Source organism: Eucalyptus grandis, chromosome 1, assembly GCF_016545825.1.
Source record: "Eucalyptus grandis isolate ANBG69807.140 chromosome 1, ASM1654582v1, whole genome shotgun sequence".
Classification (NCBI taxonomy): domain Eukaryota; kingdom Viridiplantae; phylum Streptophyta; class Magnoliopsida; order Myrtales; family Myrtaceae; genus Eucalyptus; species Eucalyptus grandis.
The window spans coordinates 22714236-22733211 of NC_052612.1; the positions used below are offsets into that span (position 1 = coordinate 22714236).

The 18976-nt window shown below is 41.9% G+C and overlaps 4 protein-coding genes and 1 long non-coding RNA gene across 6 annotated transcripts; 2 read left to right on the top strand and 3 right to left on the bottom strand.

The window, feature by feature from the left end:
* The first annotated feature begins 97 nt into the window (after nt 1–97).
* On the top strand, nt 98–4376 carry LOC104433070 (mitochondrial substrate carrier family protein B). The gene is made up of 7 exons (XM_010045706.3): nt 98–642; nt 1802–1978; nt 2072–2218; nt 3111–3212; nt 3300–3370; nt 3454–3521; nt 3720–4376. Exons 1-7 carry the CDS (start codon nt 355–357, stop codon nt 3959–3961), a joined length of 1095 nt encoding a protein of 364 aa, XP_010044008.2. The 5' UTR covers nt 98–354; the 3' UTR covers nt 3962–4376.
* A 3391-nt stretch (nt 4377–7767) lies between these two features.
* Nucleotides 7768–8910, bottom strand: LOC120290847 (dynein light chain-like). The gene is made up of 2 exons (XM_039307351.1): nt 8729–8910; nt 7768–8159 (listed from the first exon to the last, which is right to left on the bottom strand). Exons 1-2 carry the CDS (start codon nt 8864–8866, stop codon nt 7959–7961), a joined length of 339 nt encoding a protein of 112 aa, XP_039163285.1. The 5' UTR covers nt 8867–8910; the 3' UTR covers nt 7768–7958.
* LOC104433066 lies at nt 8002–9507 on the top strand. 2 transcript variants are annotated; one of them, XR_005548524.1, is made up of 4 exons: nt 8002–8141; nt 8316–8471; nt 8601–8962; nt 9078–9507. It is a non-coding gene; the product is annotated as an uncharacterized LOC104433066 (long non-coding RNA). The 2 variants fall into 2 exon arrangements; XR_005548525.1 differs by lacking the exons at nt 8316–8471; nt 8601–8962 and having other exon boundaries at nt 8007–8141.
* A 975-nt stretch (nt 9508–10482) lies between these two features.
* LOC104435452 (protein MIZU-KUSSEI 1) lies at nt 10483–11830 on the bottom strand. Its single transcript, XM_010048203.3, has one exon. The coding sequence runs from the start codon at nt 11719–11721 to the stop codon at nt 10954–10956; it is 768 nt and encodes a 255-aa protein (XP_010046505.2). The 5' UTR covers nt 11722–11830; the 3' UTR covers nt 10483–10953.
* Nucleotides 11831–13757: 1927 nt separating this feature from the next.
* LOC104433065 (protein RETICULATA, chloroplastic) lies at nt 13758–18530 on the bottom strand. The gene is made up of 8 exons (XM_039314344.1): nt 18003–18530; nt 17269–17878; nt 17016–17114; nt 16423–16643; nt 16166–16235; nt 15986–16065; nt 14998–15062; nt 13758–14302 (listed from the first exon to the last, which is right to left on the bottom strand). The coding sequence occupies exons 2-8, from the start codon at nt 17872–17874 to the stop codon at nt 14109–14111; spliced, it is 1335 nt and encodes a 444-aa protein (XP_039170278.1). The 5' UTR covers nt 17875–17878; nt 18003–18530; the 3' UTR covers nt 13758–14108.
* Between the last annotated feature and the right edge of the window lie 446 nt (nt 18531–18976).

The window sequence follows — 18976 nt, forward strand, 5'->3', positions numbered from 1 at the left end:
ATTCATACCACAAAAAACCTACATTATATATATATGAATACGTATATGTATGTACGCAAATTTAAAAAATAATTTAAAACCCTTCTTCAACTTCAAAATTAGCCTCCAGTCGCAATTCTAGGGGTGTAGGGTCTAGGGTTTTGTCACCCACCTCCATCTTTCCCAGAAGAATTCCGCAAGAAAGGAGGAAGAACCTTTCCAGTACCCACAGGACACCCGGTTCCTGGGTTTTTCCGAATTCTATGGTTCTTGAACACGCTCTCCACCTCGCACCCACGTCGATGCTCGCGTCGTGTCTCCCTCAGGTCGCCCGGAGAGAACCCTGATACGGCGGTGAACCGGCGTGATCCAGCCATGAGCGTGGAGGCCCGAGTCGGGGTCGTCATGGAAGGCGGCCAGAGGGCTCTCGGTTCTGCCCACGGCGGCGTTCTTGACGGTGGGCCGAGGAGCTTCTTTCAGCAGCAGCAGCCCTCGCCGCCGCCGCCGCCGCCGCCGCCGCCGCCGCAGCAGCAGCTCAAGAAGCCGAGCTTGAACCCCCAGTCCCAGATTGGGACCGTGCAGCAGCTCTTGGCCGGCGGCGTCGCCGGGGCTTTTAGCAAGACTTGTACCGCGCCTCTTGCTCGCCTCACCATCTTGTTTCAGGTTCAGCCATTTCTTTTGATATCGTTTTTTGCCCTTTCTGATTCGAGGGTCGTTGGAATTTTCCGCTGAATGTTTGCTTCCTTAAAAATGAATGTTTGATTCGGGGATTTGCCTTGTGATGAGCTTTAGGAAGTGGGTTTCTTATGTGACTTTTTTTCTTTTTATTTCCCCTTTTGAGACTGAAAATGAAGTTGGAATTTAACATGGAAAAGGAAAATATTTTGTTTTTCACTTCTCTACCTGTCACTACCTGTAACTTTCGCAAATTCATGTAGTGCTGACATTGGCGGTTTCTAATGTGCTTCAACAGTTTATTGTGATTTCAGTTACATCTGTGTTGGGTTTCATGTGCTTGATTGATGTTTTTGCGGGTTGAGTCTCCTTTGGTCCGTGCTCGGTTATTGATTTTGGTTCTAAGAATTTCTATTGAAGTTAATGTTCAGAATTGTGTTAAGTTTGGTCTGAAGTTATTGCTTACAGACTCATATATAAGCTTTGTCTGAATGGATGAACTTAAGAAAGCTATGTGATGTGAGATGAAGAATCATTGACAATGAAATTTGCTGGCGGGGACGGGACATATCATGTGGAGCTTATTATAGGTACAATAAACTAGACAGATGTTGGCATATAGAAGTTGGAAATGCTCGAAATTTCTTCTTGGTCCAGCCTATTCTTTTGCTGGATTTCCACAAAACCTATTATGGAGAGATTGACCTCATGGCACGGAGGCAATATGATGGTTAGAAACTAAAACCTGTGTGGGTTTCTGGCTCTGCTTATTTTCGAATTGGAAACTTCTTATCAGCTATTGATATTAGATCAATAGTTTCATAGTTCTTAGAATTTTCTGCTAATAGGAAGAATAGGATGGAGTACTGGATGTGGTTGTCTTTGTAATTTTAACAATGGAATTGGATGGTATCTGAACCCCTGATATTGATGCAGAAGACTTTTTTTTCCTGGGATATCTTTCTTTGAGGTGGATTATATAAAAATCACGGCAGAGAGTAGGTTTTTTATGTGGGTGGTGGGGGTGGTGTTTCCCCTTGTGTATGAGAGGGTGGAGATATTGTGGTTCATGGCAATTTGTATTTTGATCAAATGGTAGCTTTTATATACTTGATATTGAATCTTGTATGTTATTTGATCTGCCAAGGTGCAAGGTATGCACACAGATGTTGCAGCTCTGAGCAAGCCTAGCATATGGCAGGAGGCATCACGCATTGCCAATGAAGAAGGGTTTAGAGCCTTTTGGAAGGGAAATATGGTTACGATTGCTCATCGCCTTCCTTACTCTTCGGTCAACTTTTATGCTTATGAACGGTACAAAAGTGTCAGTAACAAAATACTCTGGCCAATTCCAAGATGTTCTTAGAGCAGAGTGATATCATGAAGAGTCCCTAATTGTGTTTTTTTAGTTCTGCAGATGTTACAGTCAATTCTTGGGGAAAATAGCAAAGGAAGTGCCAGTGCAGGTCTTTGTGTACACTTCATAGGTGGCGGAATGGCTGGAATAACAGCTGCAAGTGCGACATATCCTCTGGATCTTGTTAGGACACGCCTCGCTGCGCAGGTGAGTGTGTACGTGTCAAAAAATTACATTGTTTTGAATCTCATGTGTTCGCTCCCCTGCTGTTAGGGTAGTGTTTTCTTTTCTTTTTCTGTTTACTCATCTACTTGTTTATTTGGGTTGGGGAAGTCAAAACAAGAGGTATCAATGGATCATATAGATTAAAGATGAGTGTTTCTAGGTTCTAGTTCCAGCTTCCGTACAGTTTCCACTTGAAATCTGGAATCTACTCACTAGAATAGGCTTTTCATTTTTGAAACATGAAACCTATTCTGCATACCTTGGAACTTGGAACCTACCCTGTCACAGTTTCCAGGGTTGGTTCCAGGTTTTGCGTAGGTTCCAACTGTATTATTAATTAAACGATATTTGTGAATCATTATCTTTAATGATTACTACTTACTGTTATAATTCATTAACTACAACTAATATTTAGACAGATGAATAATGCGAAACATTAACAAAATAGAAGTTTCAGTCATGAAATAAAAGTTCAGATTAGTGGTTTCAGATTATCTACTCATCATTGAACGTTATGCAATATCTTAAGATCACGCAAAGATGTAGACAAAAAAAAACACATAAACTTATTTCAAGTTTCAGGTTATAAGTTCTAGGTTCTAGATTCTAGGTTCTATCTACCTAGAACTTGAAACTTACTCGTCGAAATAGGGGCCACAATTTTTGGAATTTGAAATCTACCTTGCATACCTTGGAACTTGGAACTGGTCAGGTTTTCACTGGTCGGTTTCAGGTTCCAGGTTCTACCTTGGAACCATGCTTACCCTTAATATAGATAGATTGTGAGATAGATACATATTCTTTTAGATTTGGTTTGTGATGTTTGGCTATTTTTCTTCATTTAATTCGTCTTCACACTTTGTGGATTTTGCAGACAAATACAGTGTACTACAGAGGTATTTGGCACGCATTTAATACCATTTGTAGAGAGGAAGGCTTCTTGGGGTTATATAGAGGGCTTGGAGCCACGTTATTGGTACGGTTGTGGTTCAAGTGTCTGTATCTTCAAATTCGTGAAGTCACTTACTACTTACCTGTTTACCCTGCATCTTCTGTTTTGCAGGGTGTTGGACCCAGTATAGCAATAAGTTTTTCTGTGTATGAAAGCTTGAGATCTTTTTGGCAATATCAAAGGTGAAAATTTTGCCTTTTTATTTGTTTCTGTCTGATGCTTCTTTGGGTCTGTGAGTGTATATCTTTCTTTGTCTTAACATTAGGCCGAATGACGCTACTGTGATGGTCAGTCTGGCTTGTGGCAGTCTCTCAGGGATTGCATCATCAACTGGTTAGTAATTGGGAAGTTCCATTTAAGTCTTGCTTCCTAGAAAAGATCTTCCCGTTTTGCAAGCTTTTTGCTAGTTGCTGAGTTCTTTTTCACGATTTGAGTTATTGAGTGAGTTATTGAAAGCCTAGACGGAGTTATCTTGAGTATAATCTCTTATTCTTAAATTCTGCATAAAATCCTCTTGCTTTTCCCTTATAGCTACATTTCCTCTGGATCTCGTGAGACGAAGGATGCAATTGGAAGGGGCTGGGGGTCGAGCCCGTATTTACAATTGCGGTTTGTTTGGGATGTTCGGGCACATAATGAGGACAGAAGGCTTCTGTGGCTTGTATAGAGGGATACTTCCGGAATACTACAAGGTTGTCCCTAGTGTGGGCATTGTTTTCATGACCTATGAGACACTGAAGATGCTTCTATCTCGAATTTCTACTCCGGATTAGCCATGTACCACTTTCTTGTGCTGACAATGAGTCCATCAAAATTGTAATGAGAAAAAAGAGAAAACATTCAGTTGATTTTAAGGTAGCAAGTAGATAGGTAGGATAAAAAGAATCTACAATATTTGTGATGAAGTTCCATGGCGGTTAATTTTGCTGTTACCGTCGTGATTTTGAGGTCAAATTTTTCTGTTCATAATTAGCTCGCCTTTTGGAAGTTGTACGGAGTTGAGGTTAATTAGGTCTTTATCTTTGGAGGAGAATCAAAGTACCATGAGGCTACAGATTTGGTCTTTGCTCTTGTGATCCGCTCAGCAGATTATGTATTTGTCGATGAGACAGTTCTGTAAAATTCTAATATATCATATAGTACCTTATTATAAGGCTAGTTTGCACTGCCTATGTTTCGTCATTGATCTGATTTGGCCTTGTTTGCTATCATCCGATGTGGATTTGTAAATTGATCGAACTATTATCCTGCATCTAGTATGTGAATTCTGTGATGCACTGAACTCTTTATAATCTCCATCGATGCACTCGTATGTCTCATAGCAGATTGGAGCCCGAGCACTATATCTTGTTCAGACTGTTGCTTCGTGTCTTGGCTGAAACCCATATCTGACAATTTAAGGGGTGATGTTGCACCGTGATAGATCATAAGTTGGATCTCTCGCGCCTTCTCGGGTGGATGCCTCATCATAGATGAGGTGGGCTGAGCCGCCGAGGGAGTAGAGTCAAAACATCGAAAACTTGGAATATCATTTCCTGCTTCCAAATTCTGGCTTTGTTAATTTGATCCTGGATGGTAGTTCATGCGGTTCGAACTGGCTGTTGCCCGCTGAGTAGTTCTGGATTGCACGATCATGAAGATCCCATCCCTCGCGAATTAGGCTAGTGCTCCATGTAGTGCTTTGGAGTGTTAAAAGAGATTGTATGGAGAATTTATGCCCTGATTACCGTACATCTTTTGCCTAGAATTTTGGCCAAGCACCTAAACCTAGAGGAGTCGGCAACTTTATATGGGGGATTGAGTGGGGTCTAGGACACGATTGGCTTTGGCATTTTTCCAAGTTTGCTTCGAATCGCCTATGCTTTCGGTGTGGTTCATGTCTCAGCCTGGTGCGTGGTCGTGTGCCAAATCTTTTTTGTGGATGCAATGATTCAAAGAGAGAAGTATAGACTGAAAACGCTCCAATCAAAGGCACTTAGGCCCTCAAATATCCGTGATTACTTGGTATATTGCGGATAAACTAAATGAGGAATATTAGATTTGGATTCATATTCGATATATATTGTAGTGGACAGAATCAATCACATCGCAGTAGACAATTTTCGCATATTTGAGATTTTCTTTGTGGGATCTAATGCGAGATGCGTAATTTATCTAAAGCGCGAGTTAGTTTGACCTGGTAAAATGATTCGAGAAAATGAGGAATGTTCTATTTCCTCTTTTTTTTTTGGGAGAAATGCTTAATAGGCCATGGCATGGATTCTCCAAATAGTACGACGTAGAATTGCGTTAGCTGTCAAGGGACCCATACATGATTGGCTTTGCGTTTATTTTTTCCTCCTCTTATGCCTATTCTAACTAGAATCGAATGCTGCAATCTGCATCAGAGCTTTCCCTCCTTTCTCTACTTCTTCTGCAACTTGCAAAGCTGCTGATACCATCTTGTGTCGTGTTGCCGATTTTTCTATGCTTTGATCGGTTATTCTTTCTTAATGATGTTTTCAATGAGGCGAATTATGATATCGATGGGCTTCCTTGTGACAAAACCTGTCGAACTAGCTAGTAACATGAATGTACTCGATGCGTGACATGGAGCGAAGTAAGTTCAGCTCAAGTGAAGGATCAGAAAGTTTTACACTTGGGAGCACCATGAACACGGCATGGTTGAACATACCAATGAAATTACCGAAGTATAGGAAGCTGGGTTTTTGGCGCATTGTACTGGTCCTGTGAACCAGTGATGTATCTTTGGCAAAAGTACAATTATTGTTAACCAAGGAAAATAATTCGTGGTAAAGACAATATACACTTGGACAAAAAAACCGTGAGCACCTCACTAACCACAGTTTGTGAGAAAGATGTTTGGCATTGGTTGGGAAATGTCAATGTCATGCAGGATTTAGTACAGCATCACAGCATGAGCACACTCCTGGAAAGAACGGGCATCAGATGATATTTGTGTCGACACGTGTTGAAGTGTAGTAGGGACATGCTAAAACGGGTCATTGAATGAGCGAATCGACTCGCGCTCGCCACGTACGTGGCATATATCCCTCCAAGAACACAAGCTTTGTGGTGGCTATAGAACTAGTTAGGAATAAGAATATGATTAGAAAGCAGCTGGAGACCACAAAAACCAGATTATATTTGAGGAAGTGATGAGACCCCTCTTTCCATTTTTTACACCCTATCATTTCTGAAAGCGAGACATCGGCTGCGAGACATCATATCAATAGAACAGAAGTACCTATAAAAGCATTTTCAGATTATTCCAAGTGAATTATACTGAGATAGCTTCAAGCACACTAATTGTATCGACAAAACTAGCTGACGATTCTAAATCTCTTGCTTGTGTCCTCCAAAAGGTCAGTTATAATCATTTCAGGGAGAATTTAAGTGTTTTCTTTATTAGTTAAGTCGATCCTCCGTCAAAAGCGGTCAAGCGGAATTTCATTACCGAGGAAAAGAAATTCTTCTCACATCATTGGCTATGGGAAGAACAAGAATCAAAACAAGAACCTATCATGGTTTATTGCTAAGATTCACAAGCCTTCACAAGCCTTCTAACCTCTCGTTCATACGTCTTAGTTAATTAATATATATTTCATATCACGTTAGCTTTAAATCCAGTATAAATTCTCAAGCTTCAGGCTCATTACCCTCAAAGTCCTTCCTCGTAGAAGGCGGTTCCTTAGTAAAAATTTTCTTTCTGATCCTCCATCTGCTAACGATGCCAAATCGTGTTATAGATCTATGAGCTGAGATGATTTCTATCGGGTGAGGAACAGGTAATCTGCATCCTGAGGTTTGGATCATCTCACCAATTGCATCTAATCCTCAGGTTGTGGATTATCTATTCCTTATCGATAATGAAGAGCTGGAGGGGTTTTCTGTTCTTCTCTTCTGTAAGGATCGAGCAATTCTTCCGGTCTTCGTGCTCTCGGACAAAAGTAGCTGCACTTTCTGGGAACTTCCTCTGTGTAAGATATCTATCTCGAGCAAAACAGCTAAAATCATAGTACAGAAACTGTCTCCTCTTGTTGTATTGACATTATCAGCGTGGATTCCCGCGGTCTTTGCGCTCCGACAAAACTGGCTGCACTTTCTGGTGACTTCCTTTGTATAACAAATCTATCTCGAGTGAGACAGTCATGGTACAGAAACTGTCTACCCTTTTTCTTTCTCGTTTTGTTGTATTGAAATTATTGGCATGAATTTGCACGTCCTTTACGGGAGTCTCTACTCGACAGAGAATCTCGTGCGTTGGTATTACTCATCTCCTTTTTCTATTTTCAGTGATGAAGGTCGACCTGCTTGAACTTGCGATCTTCTCTTGTTTGATACGTGTTTCCTATGAGGGGATAAATTAATGGTTGGTTCACCGGTCATTTCGCAGCTTTACTTTAACGAGTTTCGTCAAATGGTTATCGAGATCACTTGGAATTCTTTATTAGATGATACGTCACGACTTCATCCTCGATTATGTGATAAGAAATAGCTAAATAGGAGAGCAACAGTGACAGGTAATTCAGCACCACCAACCAATTTAGAGAGGCTCGTTTCGTGGATAACACGGAGCTTTCCAATCGAAGAAAAGCATATCTTTTTCTTCTGCAAGCTTGAATATGCCCAAGAATAATATTAAACCCACTCGTCTTGCCTGGAAGATGCCAGACAGATTTGACGAATATTATAGTTAACGTCATGTCTGATTGCACTATTAGTGGGGGCAAAGAAAGAGAATCGACCTGAGATGAGAATATAGAAAGTTCAAGAACTGCTTGTGCTCCTTTGCAGGGCTCCAACCGCCTCTTCCTTGCTTTCGGTGAAGTCCTTGCCGTCCTTGAAGATGAGAAACTCCATGGCATCGATGTGGAAGAATATGAAGCACCCGCATAAATGAGTGATGCATGACCCAAAGTCCTTCCCGACCACACAGTGCCACGACGAACCGTAAGCTTCATCAAATTTCTGTTGTCATTCATATGATGAGTTAACACACTCTCCTCACAACTAGCTTGAGTTTCGAGTCAGCAAGACAGCACTCATCAAGTAAGATTGCAAATAGAACACGAACTATTCCTAATGAAAATTTTCCAGTTAATTTAGGACCTTTTTTTTCCCCAGCTAAATAGGTGCTGCAGCAAAACTGGTGCAGATTAGAAGGACCTGAAATCTGACTAAGAGAACTTTTTACCTGTAAGTTCTTTGCGAAAAGAAGAAGCAGAGTATTTAGCAAGTGGTTGAATCAATAATAATGGTTACCCTTCAAACCGTGCAAAGGTAGAGCAAAGCTAGTGCCTTCTCAGTGCAATTATCCTATTAAGATCCTCCAGCAGAATTATGACATACTACCAGAGAAACCATAATTCATCACTTGTCTCACCCTACTTTGTTGTAAATTCCATCTAGTTTCGAGAAGAAAACTCAACTCATGCTCCAAAAAGAAAAGTAATTCTCCACAGATGAAGAGGGCAGCATGCCAACACCAAAAGATTAATTCAGATTAAACAGAGAATATTGCTAGGTGGGTCTGTGACCTGCTTGATATGATGAGCAATGGCCTGAAAATCGGCGGATTCATGGAGGTCCAGAGCTTGGTAGGCTAAGTCCATTACATGGCTACGCATCGCTTCTGCCATGTCTGCCTCGCGCACTACAGCTCGTCCCTCCAGCATCTCACCGAAACCTCGTATCAATTGAAAAAGAAGAAGAAAAACCTTCAAGGAGAGTAAACTGGTATTGCCAACATTTATACCAGCAGGATGCTATAAGTAAGTTGAAGCAACGAGTGGTGGCTGAGTTCACTTGCGCGTTTCAGAATCTTCCAGCTCAATTCCATGAACGGGTACTGAAAAATATCTTGCTTTGACCCTGTTTCTTATGTAGGGATGCAACTTTTTCGTCGTTAATCAAGGTGAAGTTCCTGGACTACGTTCGCACATGGAACACGACTGCAACTTGAACTACGATAGGCTCCAAGATCACCCGAGTAAAAGACAGAATTCGGAATGTTTATGGACAACAAATGCAGGCATGGAGATTTATAATGTGGCTGGAAACTTCTTGTTTGTCTGCTTCATGGCAAGTGGTCCATGTTTGATGCAAAACAGTTCTAGCCCTTCCTTTTATTTCTATTTTTTTTTTCCTTCTCCTTTTATGTTTGCTTATTCCTTTTCTCAAAGTGAGGAATCTATAGAAAGAATCAACTTCCCTGTCCAATGTTGGGGACAAAGTACCTCTAAGCAGCATGGAATCGCTAAGCTCGATTTTGGGACATTATAAATAAAAGTGCCGAAAGGGGTTCGGAATTCGCTTACACAGTGATGCTGCTGCAACACGAGCCGCTAAAGTGATGCTTAAAGGGGATGATCAGTAGTTCAAGTTCATCTTTTGGGCCTTCGACAAGCTAATTTGGAATGAAATACTATCGACGATACATGATTAATGAGAATAATTGAGTCTTACAATATTTGAGATATCAGCACAATCAGAGATTTATCGGCTAGCCGCCTCTTTATGGGGGCAAGAGCTAACCCAATATTATAAAAAAAGAGAGGAAGTTTCCAAGGAAAAGAAATGAAGTGACGGAACTCTCTTGCACACTAGAAAGGGAGGGGAGGGGGCTTTCATCTAGAAGAACACGCAAAGAAGGAGGGGTGGCAAAGATTCGACTGCCAAACATGGTTGGAATTGGCTTAAATTTCAGTATATTGTTTGTGTGATTGAGGTCTACAAGTTAATGGATTTTGTTTGTTGAAATTCTTCTATAAGTTATCTCTAGTCTAAATCTTTCTTGTTCCTTGTGTTAACTAACCTTTGTGGTGATAATTTTATCCAAAAAAAAAAAAAAAAATTTGTGGTGATAAAATATTGTTGTATTTGTGGATGTGAAGCCTCTATGCCTAAAGAAGAACCTTTTGGATCCTATTATTTTTTTGTGATTATGGAAGTTTTTTAAGTAGTGGTTTTCCATGTGAAAAAATTTGATGTTGTTTTCATGTTTCTTTAATATTTTATCATTATATTTACTTATTTTAAGGTTGTCTTGTTGGAACACACTGCTAGTTGTTGCTGGGGCTGAGTCGATTTTAGTCGGTTTTGTTTTGGGAATGAAATTGATCATCGATTAGGTTTAGTTCATGGTGAATTATTACCCGATTTCCCCCCAACAATATCATACTGGGTTCCAAAAATCTGCTCATCAAGAACGCAAATCAACCCAATTCTTTCTGACTAAAACGAGCAAACCGATCTGAGCAAAAGGTTATGACTAATTCGAAAGGCTCCTGGGGAACTCAAATGTAGAAGACTTCTGGTATTTCATTTCACTCGCTGTTCAAAGTTTTACAAGAATCCCGAGAAGAATCTCTGCATCAATCTGGAAACTACAGAAAAGTACCGAAAAGACTGTCGAAAAAATGGAACTTTCTCTTTGCTCTTGAATAAGCTTTTCTCCTTCTAGCCTACCACGTATACCCATCAACAAAACCAAAAGCCTAAGGAAGAAAAAGAAAGAGGGCACGTCCAGATAAAGTTACATGTCCTCTCAGTGATCTACTTTCTTGGAGACCAAGAACTTCTTGAGCATCAGTTCTAAAAGCAGATCACATCTGTGTTCAACTTCTCTCTCTCTCTAAATCAGTGAACTAGGCTAAGCCAACTTGCACGAAGATTCTTGAATTCGCGCTCTGTCAAAGTCGGGATTCAAAAGATGTCGATTCGATCTGCACCTTAGGAAGAAACTCAGAAACTCCTGTATAATTTATCGGGTCCTGAGCAAGAACAGGCTGAGTTCTTGACCGGGGCAGCCGTCCGGGTTGATCAGATGGAAGGACTCCGAGTCGGCGCTGCCCACGACGTGCTCGTAATTCGCCCGCATGTACATGATCTCCTCGGAGAGCGCGGACCCGGTCCCGGATGGTATGACGCCGGCGCCGACCGTCATCGACTGCATCGTCTTGAGCATCGACCGGTTCTGCTCGCTCGCCTTCCTCCTCGTCGCGAAGCCGAGCTTCCGCCCGTCGCAGGAGAGGGTCCACACGGGCACGGACCGCAGGGGGCAAGAGCCGAGCCCGGGCTCCGAGTCGGCCGAGCACTCGAGGGCGATGCGGACGAGCTCGCTCGACTGCATCTCCTTGACCAGCTGCTGGGTCGGGATCGAGAGCTCGAGGAGGAGGGAGGGCTTCGTGGAGAGGCGGTCGTGCTGCACGCAGAACCACACGTGCCCGCGGCGCGGGCCGAAGATGGTGCCGATCGCCATGGTCTTGGAGGGGCGCGGGGGCGCCACGGCCAGCGGGGACGTCGAGCCGGCGGCGTCCCAAACGGGTCCGTCGTCTTCCACATCGTCGCTCCCCTTCCGAACTCGATCAAGGTCAAGATTGAGTTCTTGAACTCTGGGGTCGTCATAAATATAGTCTCTAAGCGAGGTGCTTATGCGCTTCTTGGCGGGGGCGGCGGCGGTTGGCGGGGCGGCCAAGGGAGGGGCGAAGCAAGGGAGGATGAACCGACGGAGGGTGTCGATCTTGGTCATGGTGGGGGCGGCTTTCTCGCGGCGGAGAACGAATCAAGAACGGGGTCCGGTCGATTCTCGACGCAAGAAAGAACAAAAATTCGATCGACTGGAGGCGGACGAAGGTGGAGACGCGAGTGAATTTATAAATGGGAGGGGAGAGGAAGAGGTGAGAAAAGAGGCGGGAAGCTGCCGACGGGGCAGGGGGCTAGTAGCCGTTGCGTGGCAGCGAGAGGAGGGGGAGACGAGGCGGGCTTTCGCCACGTGTAGGGAGCCGATTGGACGGCGGTTCAAAAGGGGGAACGAACGAGGGGTCGGGGTCGGGAGCGAGCCCGGTCAAAACCCGTCCGAGCTTTGCTTGCGCTGCTTTTGCATCTTTGCAGCTTTTGCGGGTTCGTTCCATCTGGTCGAGAGCGGGAGAAGAGCAGGCTGGCTTCTTCTTCTCCTCCTGTCTTTGACCGGGAAAAGACTGAGATAAAGAATGTCAGTCAGTGTGCAGAATCTCGCAGCATCACCATGGATGATGGTGATGGCATCATCGTCTTCGGCTCGATAGTGATGCCAAACCATGGTTTAGGAGAATCTCGCTTTAGACGGATGAACCTCGAGCTCACACGGATCACCCCCTTTCGAGGGCGTCGCATAAGAGCAAAATTTGCGAGATGAATTCGATTGAATAGATGAACGGGTGGGAAAATCCATGTTGGAATCTTTAATGTCGGGTGGGGCGGTGTAGGCATGCCCTTGTATTATCTTCTCATGCGAGCATTCGCATGGTTTCGAACAAATATTTTAGGACTAGGAGTTAATAGGGTCGGACGTTGGAGCTTTTTTAAGTTTTTGTCCTTAGTGTTGGTATGGATTATTAAGATTGAGATGGTCGAGTCTAATTAGTTCATCTGTTAGTCCATTTAAAAAAATTCCAAAAATATGAGAATGTGTTTCGAATTTCGAAATACAAAAGTTAGGAAATAAACAACTAACTATTTAAAAATCCAATAAAGCCAAAACCAAGTTGAGATTAATAATCAAGTGGAAACTTCACCAAAAATGATGCGGTCTAAGGGCCAAACTAAGGCATGTCCCAATATATATATATATATAGGGTTAACTGTTTTAGGCCAAAGGAGGCGTCAGACACCTACGCCTCCTTCGGCCTTTGGCATCATGGGCCTCTGAATGAACTCTTGATGGCCCCATATCATCTTAATCATTTGGGCTAATTTTCTCAAAAAGCCCCAAATTTTAGTTATAGTCGCAATTCTACCATAATTTTTTTTTTTTTGTCTTAACAAATGCCCCAATTTTAGGTCCATTTCAAATCCGCCTGGAATTTTTTTGGTAAAAAAAAATCATTGGTCAAACTTTTTTGTGTTCAGAAAATCACCAACTTTAAATTTAGTCCAAAATCTGCTCCCCTTAGATCTCCGTCCAAAAATTGTTGTTAGTCATCCTTAATTTCCCTTTCATATCCAAAAAAAGTTTCAATTTTGGAGATAATTTTTCTCGTCATCTTGCTAACATGGACTTGTTACCAACATAGAAATTCTATGTGATGCTAATGACCATTTTCGGATAGAGGTTTTTTTTTTTTTTTTTTTTTTTTTTGGGTCAGCTCAGATGGAGGGTTAAAGGACTATATTGGAGACTAGATTGAAAGTTGGTGATTGTTTAAAAAAAAAAATCAAGATAGATTTGAGAATAAACTTAAAGTTTAGATTTTTTTTTTTTTTTTTAAAGAATTTAGCTGAACCTAAAAGTTGGGGGATTTTTTAAAGGAATTAGACCTACTTATCTGATAACTATATGCTGAATTTTTCAAAATCGATGATAAATAACACTTTGGAAAAACATGTGTGATAATAAAATCAGGTTTGGCCCAAACTAGCCTGGAATGTCCTTGATTCATTTATCCAGGCCCATTTTCTGTTTTTACTCAGAACTGAGCTTACAAGCCAGGCCGGAAAAACCGCACCTGGTCTGCTCATGCTGGATCCAAAAACCCCTTCAGGCCCGGCCTGTTTAAGCCGGTACCAACAAGCACTGGTAGCTCCCTATGCCCAGGACAATGACCACAATGATCACATATATCAACAAACCAGACCACAGAAATTCGATCTTTTCAGATCTGTGAACAAGTTAGCCCTTTGACACTTGATGCGCTATTCCCACAGTATGTTACAAATTCATTTCTGCAGAAAAACTTCCTAAGGTCAAGAGCAACACTCAATCTCTGCATTATGGCCAAGCAGGAATTCGAACCCGGCCTCAGAAATCACCAAGCGTTAATAAAGATTTCGACGCCTATTCCAGGGGGATACATGCCCTGATGCAGTCTAACCAAATGGCCCGAAGCATCTAGACTTACAATCGATGAGCTGATGACTGAAGGGGACAAAATTAGATAACTATTGCACTCCACTCAACCTTGCCCAGTCCACGAATTGCATGCCACCATATATGTTGTTTCCGAAACGTACCCCCACCGTGAAGGCCATTGCGACGGGCGGCATACGCTTGGCAAGAGGCGATGCTTCCACCAGTCTCTCTAGTCCGTTGATTATCTGATACCGGGTGTTGGAAGAGACAGCAAGAAACACGCCTGCGAGTTTCGAGATACAAAATAAACAAAGGAGAAGGTATTAGTGGGGCTGGTTGAATTATTACCTGGAAGGTTGACAAGCACCTAATTAGCTCATCGGTTACTGCTTGAGGCTTATATTACATTCCTCTAGGTAACAAGTGGAAAAAGGAACAGGAAATAATGAACATGAAAGTAGCCATGATAGACAAGAGATTTATTTTCAAGTGGATCATTCAATATTAAATACTCATAAGAGCAACAACTACAGAGATAATTTGGTATTTTGGCCGAGGAGATGGTTCAGACCATTCTCATATGGCAATATCCACTCAAATTTTAGTACATTGTCACAACTGAAGAAACTATCATCTATCATCATTGTGAAAAGTTTGATGCAGCAGATTTGTGCAAAGAAAATCATGTTCCACCATGATGATACAGCTATTATGTTGTTGACAAGGGGCACGTAACATACAGACAACGCCACAATTCGAGTAGAAAAAAAAGGTAGGAGAAACAAAGGAACTATATTGAGAGCATGTAAAGAATCAGGGAAATATGCGGATCAAAAGTTTGAGGTAATCAAGAGAGACTGAGAAACAAAAAATATCATAGCAGTGAAGAAGAGATGGGCAAATCGGTAAGATCGACAGAATGTTAACAAATTTTGCTTAGTATGCTATAAGTAATATAATTTGTAACTTAAGAATTACCCCAAAGAGCTGCACTCTTCACAAGAGGTGGCACTGGAATGTCCTCTTCAGATTTTTTTATGTTCCTAAAAACGCAAATGGAAGATTAAAGTGAAAGTCTGGGACAAGATACATATAACAAGAAACATTCGAATCAATTGAATAGTCAGAATGAAGAGACAAAAGTAGCTCAGATCCAATACATTTTTGCTTATATGCACAAATAATTTGCACAAGGTGGAATTAGGTTCTTCTAAGGAACTCCATAAGTTACATGGGAAGTAAAGGATGAGCATACAGTCAGAGGAGAAGGAAAGGCGAGCACCATTACATCAAACAGATTCTGGACATGCCACGTGTTATTAACAATAAGAATCATAAAGACAAAGAAGGTAAAAAAGAAAGGTCACTTCTGACCATCCCTCTACAAGTACTTAATTAGAGGACATAACAGATGTTCTCGAAGTCAGCTCTTCTGCTTATAGAAAAAAAAGTAATTCAGCTTTTCCTTTGGCTTCAATTCAGATGAACAAATAGCGTGCTATTGTAAGGGTTCAAGCCACAAAATGCCAAAGCTTTGTCATTTTTATTGCCCAACCTCAATTTTGGCATGTTGGAGACATTGACTTTTAATTTCAAAGTTACTAAAAAGTGAATGTACCCCATTCGACTTATTTTGCAGCTTCCATGCTTAAGTCACTTCTAAATTACTTCAGGATGATTGAAATGAAAATAAATCATGTAGGAACACCATAGACAAGGGAAAGGCATACACGACAGACAGTACATGAAGGGACAGAGATGCAAAAATTGCATAATGAGCAGTGTAGATGCAACAGAACGCCAATCACCTCCACAATCCCACATTGTTTAGATATTTTCCTTATAACTCTGAAGGCAAAAATCCAGACACCCATGCTCTTCTTGTGAGCAAAATGATGAAAAAAGTTGAAAGCAATGACCGAAAAGATGTTATTAACATGCCAAACATGCAAAATTAAATTTATACCGCTTTGTTGTCATGATCAGATTCGCGATTCCTTGTCCTATGATACCACATGCAAACCCAACTGCACCATACAGGACTCCCTGTAATTGTTGTAGAGAATGAAAAACATTAACTTACTATTACAGCTCTCTACTTATTTATATGAAAAACTAAAATTCAATCTACACCAAGGAAGCTCACCTTATAGAAGTATGTGGCTACTCTCTGATTTACAGAAAATCTACACCCTGGTCTTTCAGCTTCAAATACACTAAGAAACATTATGAATCACAAATGTAACAGAGTGATAAGTCATTTTTCTCTACGAATTTTTAGCAGTAGTGAAAGAATCACTAATGCATAGCAATGTAGCAACTTATGCCTACTCTACTGTGACATTGAAAAATCCGAAGCCACTCAAGGACTTATAATTCATTAAGATAAAGCATGAACTGAACCTGCTAGGAAGGGCTGCATATGCATGCTGCATGCGCCCGAGGAATCCCTTGGCAAAAGAAGGTTGACCAATCCTAGCATAAGGAGCTAGCATACCAACTAAAGCAATGTTGACCACCACCCCAACCAAAAGATCTGCGACATACAGCTCGAATTCTGCCCAGAAGTCTTTGCCCCTCTTTTGAACTTCCGCAATTGTTGCACAACAAGAATCAATAACTATCTGTTATAAATTAATAATTAATTGTCAGGGGAAACAATACAAATTGATAGATGAGCTTTCATACCATACCAACATGAGCAAAAACAGGAACAATAGTATGAGATTGGTCATCCTGAAGAATTATTAGTTATTAAAATTTCCCTAATATTTCTGCGTTGGGTCTCTTAACCATGATAATAGCTTCATGGCCATATGAAGATGACAGGGTACATGACTAACCAAAAACAAAAGCACAGTACAGTAATGCAGTGAAAATGGCATAGCTTTTAAAAAGGAGAGCAGTTAATAGGCAGTTTGTTAAAGCTGTTAAAAAGTCAACACAGAAGGTATTCAGGTTCCAGGGATGACACTTCCTTAAAGCAAGTAACAAACCTCTGTTCCAATTTTAAATAGAAATGATGGATCAGCCAACATTCGATTCCGAAGCATGGAACATGACTTTATTGCAAAGCCCAATGGCCAGCTGGAACCCTACAATAAGCATAAGAAAGGGGGCAAAAATTAGCAGCAACAATAACAAAATAAGGGGAAAGAGTAGCGCCTTCTACAATTTCTTTCCAAAAGATATCTACGCCTGATACTTCCGTTACCAATGAATGAGCACAAGAAACCGCGATAGATCTACCTGCAAATCCAGGAATCTTTCCAGAAGAACCTTGCGAAGCCCGACACTCTTTGCCGCCTCCAACATATCCGGAGGAAGAGTAACCCCCCGCGCCTTGGTTTCCGTCATCACTTCCTCAAACTTCATGATAGGCCCGAACTCCTCCTCTTCCTTGTCATTCCCGTCATCACCATCTCTGCCACCACCTCCGCCACCACCTCTCCCATTTGAGAATCCCCCGTTGCCGCCAATACCGTCGAAGCTATCCCCGCCATTACCATTCTGATCTGTCACCAACTCATAGTCATCTTCCACAATCTTAAGATTCTTCCCCGCTACTCCGCTAGCTCCCTTTTCTTCGAAAATCCCGGTGTTAACCGCACCAACAGACTGGGACTCATCCTGTGGCTGCGACACGCTCATCATGACCACAAACTTCTCCACTTTCCCCACAGAGCATCGACGGACACTAGCCTTACTATGAAGCGACAAAGCTACTTCATTTACGGACCGCTTGAGGACATAATTACCGGGCATCGACTTGAAAGAATAAACTCTCTTCAGAACAAGTTTGTTTTCCAAACTCGCGAGTTGCAATGCCGCAACCATCGACGAATAACTCGCCATGTCTATGCCTCAATAAAAATTAGAAGGGTCGACGAATTAGCAACCGATAACTATCGTAAACAAAACCCGACAACTAGAAACAGGCGATGTTGAGAAAGCCTTTTCAGATAAAGCTTTGAAAGATTAACCCCTTTTCACTAGAAAGACGAATGGACGCCCTTCGCAGCTCCTCAGTGACGACCCAGCTCGAGAAGAGATCTGGGAAGGGAGATGAGAAGCGAAAGAAGAACACCCACTTGATCTTTTCTCCTATCTGGGTGGGGATTTCTTGAAGGTTTATGCAGCAATGAGAGAAGGCCAAGAGAAGGAGGAGTAGGAGGCGAGGAGACGGCGAGGAGAAAGCGCTCAGCCTGGGCTGTGCTTGTTTCTCTGCTGTTCCTCGTTCTTGTTTGTTTTCGAGGCGAGCGAGTGAGGTCTGGGAAGTGGCGAACTGGAGAGTGGGGTTGGTCGTCGCACGTGTGGGAACGCGAATGAATCTATATGGTTCCCGTTCGACGATCGTACTCGAGCTCTGTACTCGAGCTCTGCCTCGATGGCGGTACGAACTCCGCAAGGCCCTAAAGATTTTGCGTTGGTTCACGCTCGTAGCTTCGAGCGAGGAAATGGAGCATAGTCACTCTGAGCTCGTTTCGTGCGATTCTTGAAGGAGGAGTTTGTCTTCTTGTGATCCTAACAAGAAGACGAGCACGATACGGTCAAGCACCAATAATTTAGCTAGGGTTTTGACTAGTTGAGCAGAATGATCAAAGACTTCCGCCGCCGACCAGTTTTGATTTGGGTTTTGCTTCTTTAGGCATGTTGTGCCTATTGGAGGAAAATGTCTCTCTACAGCAAAGAAATTTAAAAAATTGCTCTCAGTCAACATCATTTAGGCAATTCTCGTACTAAACATTTCCAAAATTGACAAACTCATTCTATAAGATTTATCTTTCAATGTATAAAGGTCGCAACTTAGCAAGTGTATTAGAAGTTTCCAAAATTGACAAACTCATTCTATCTTTCTTTGTGTGGAAAAGTTATCTTTCTATATATAAAGGTCGTAACTTAGGAAAGTTATTCTATTGCATTTATTCTAGCTAACGTATTTTTATAAAACTATAGG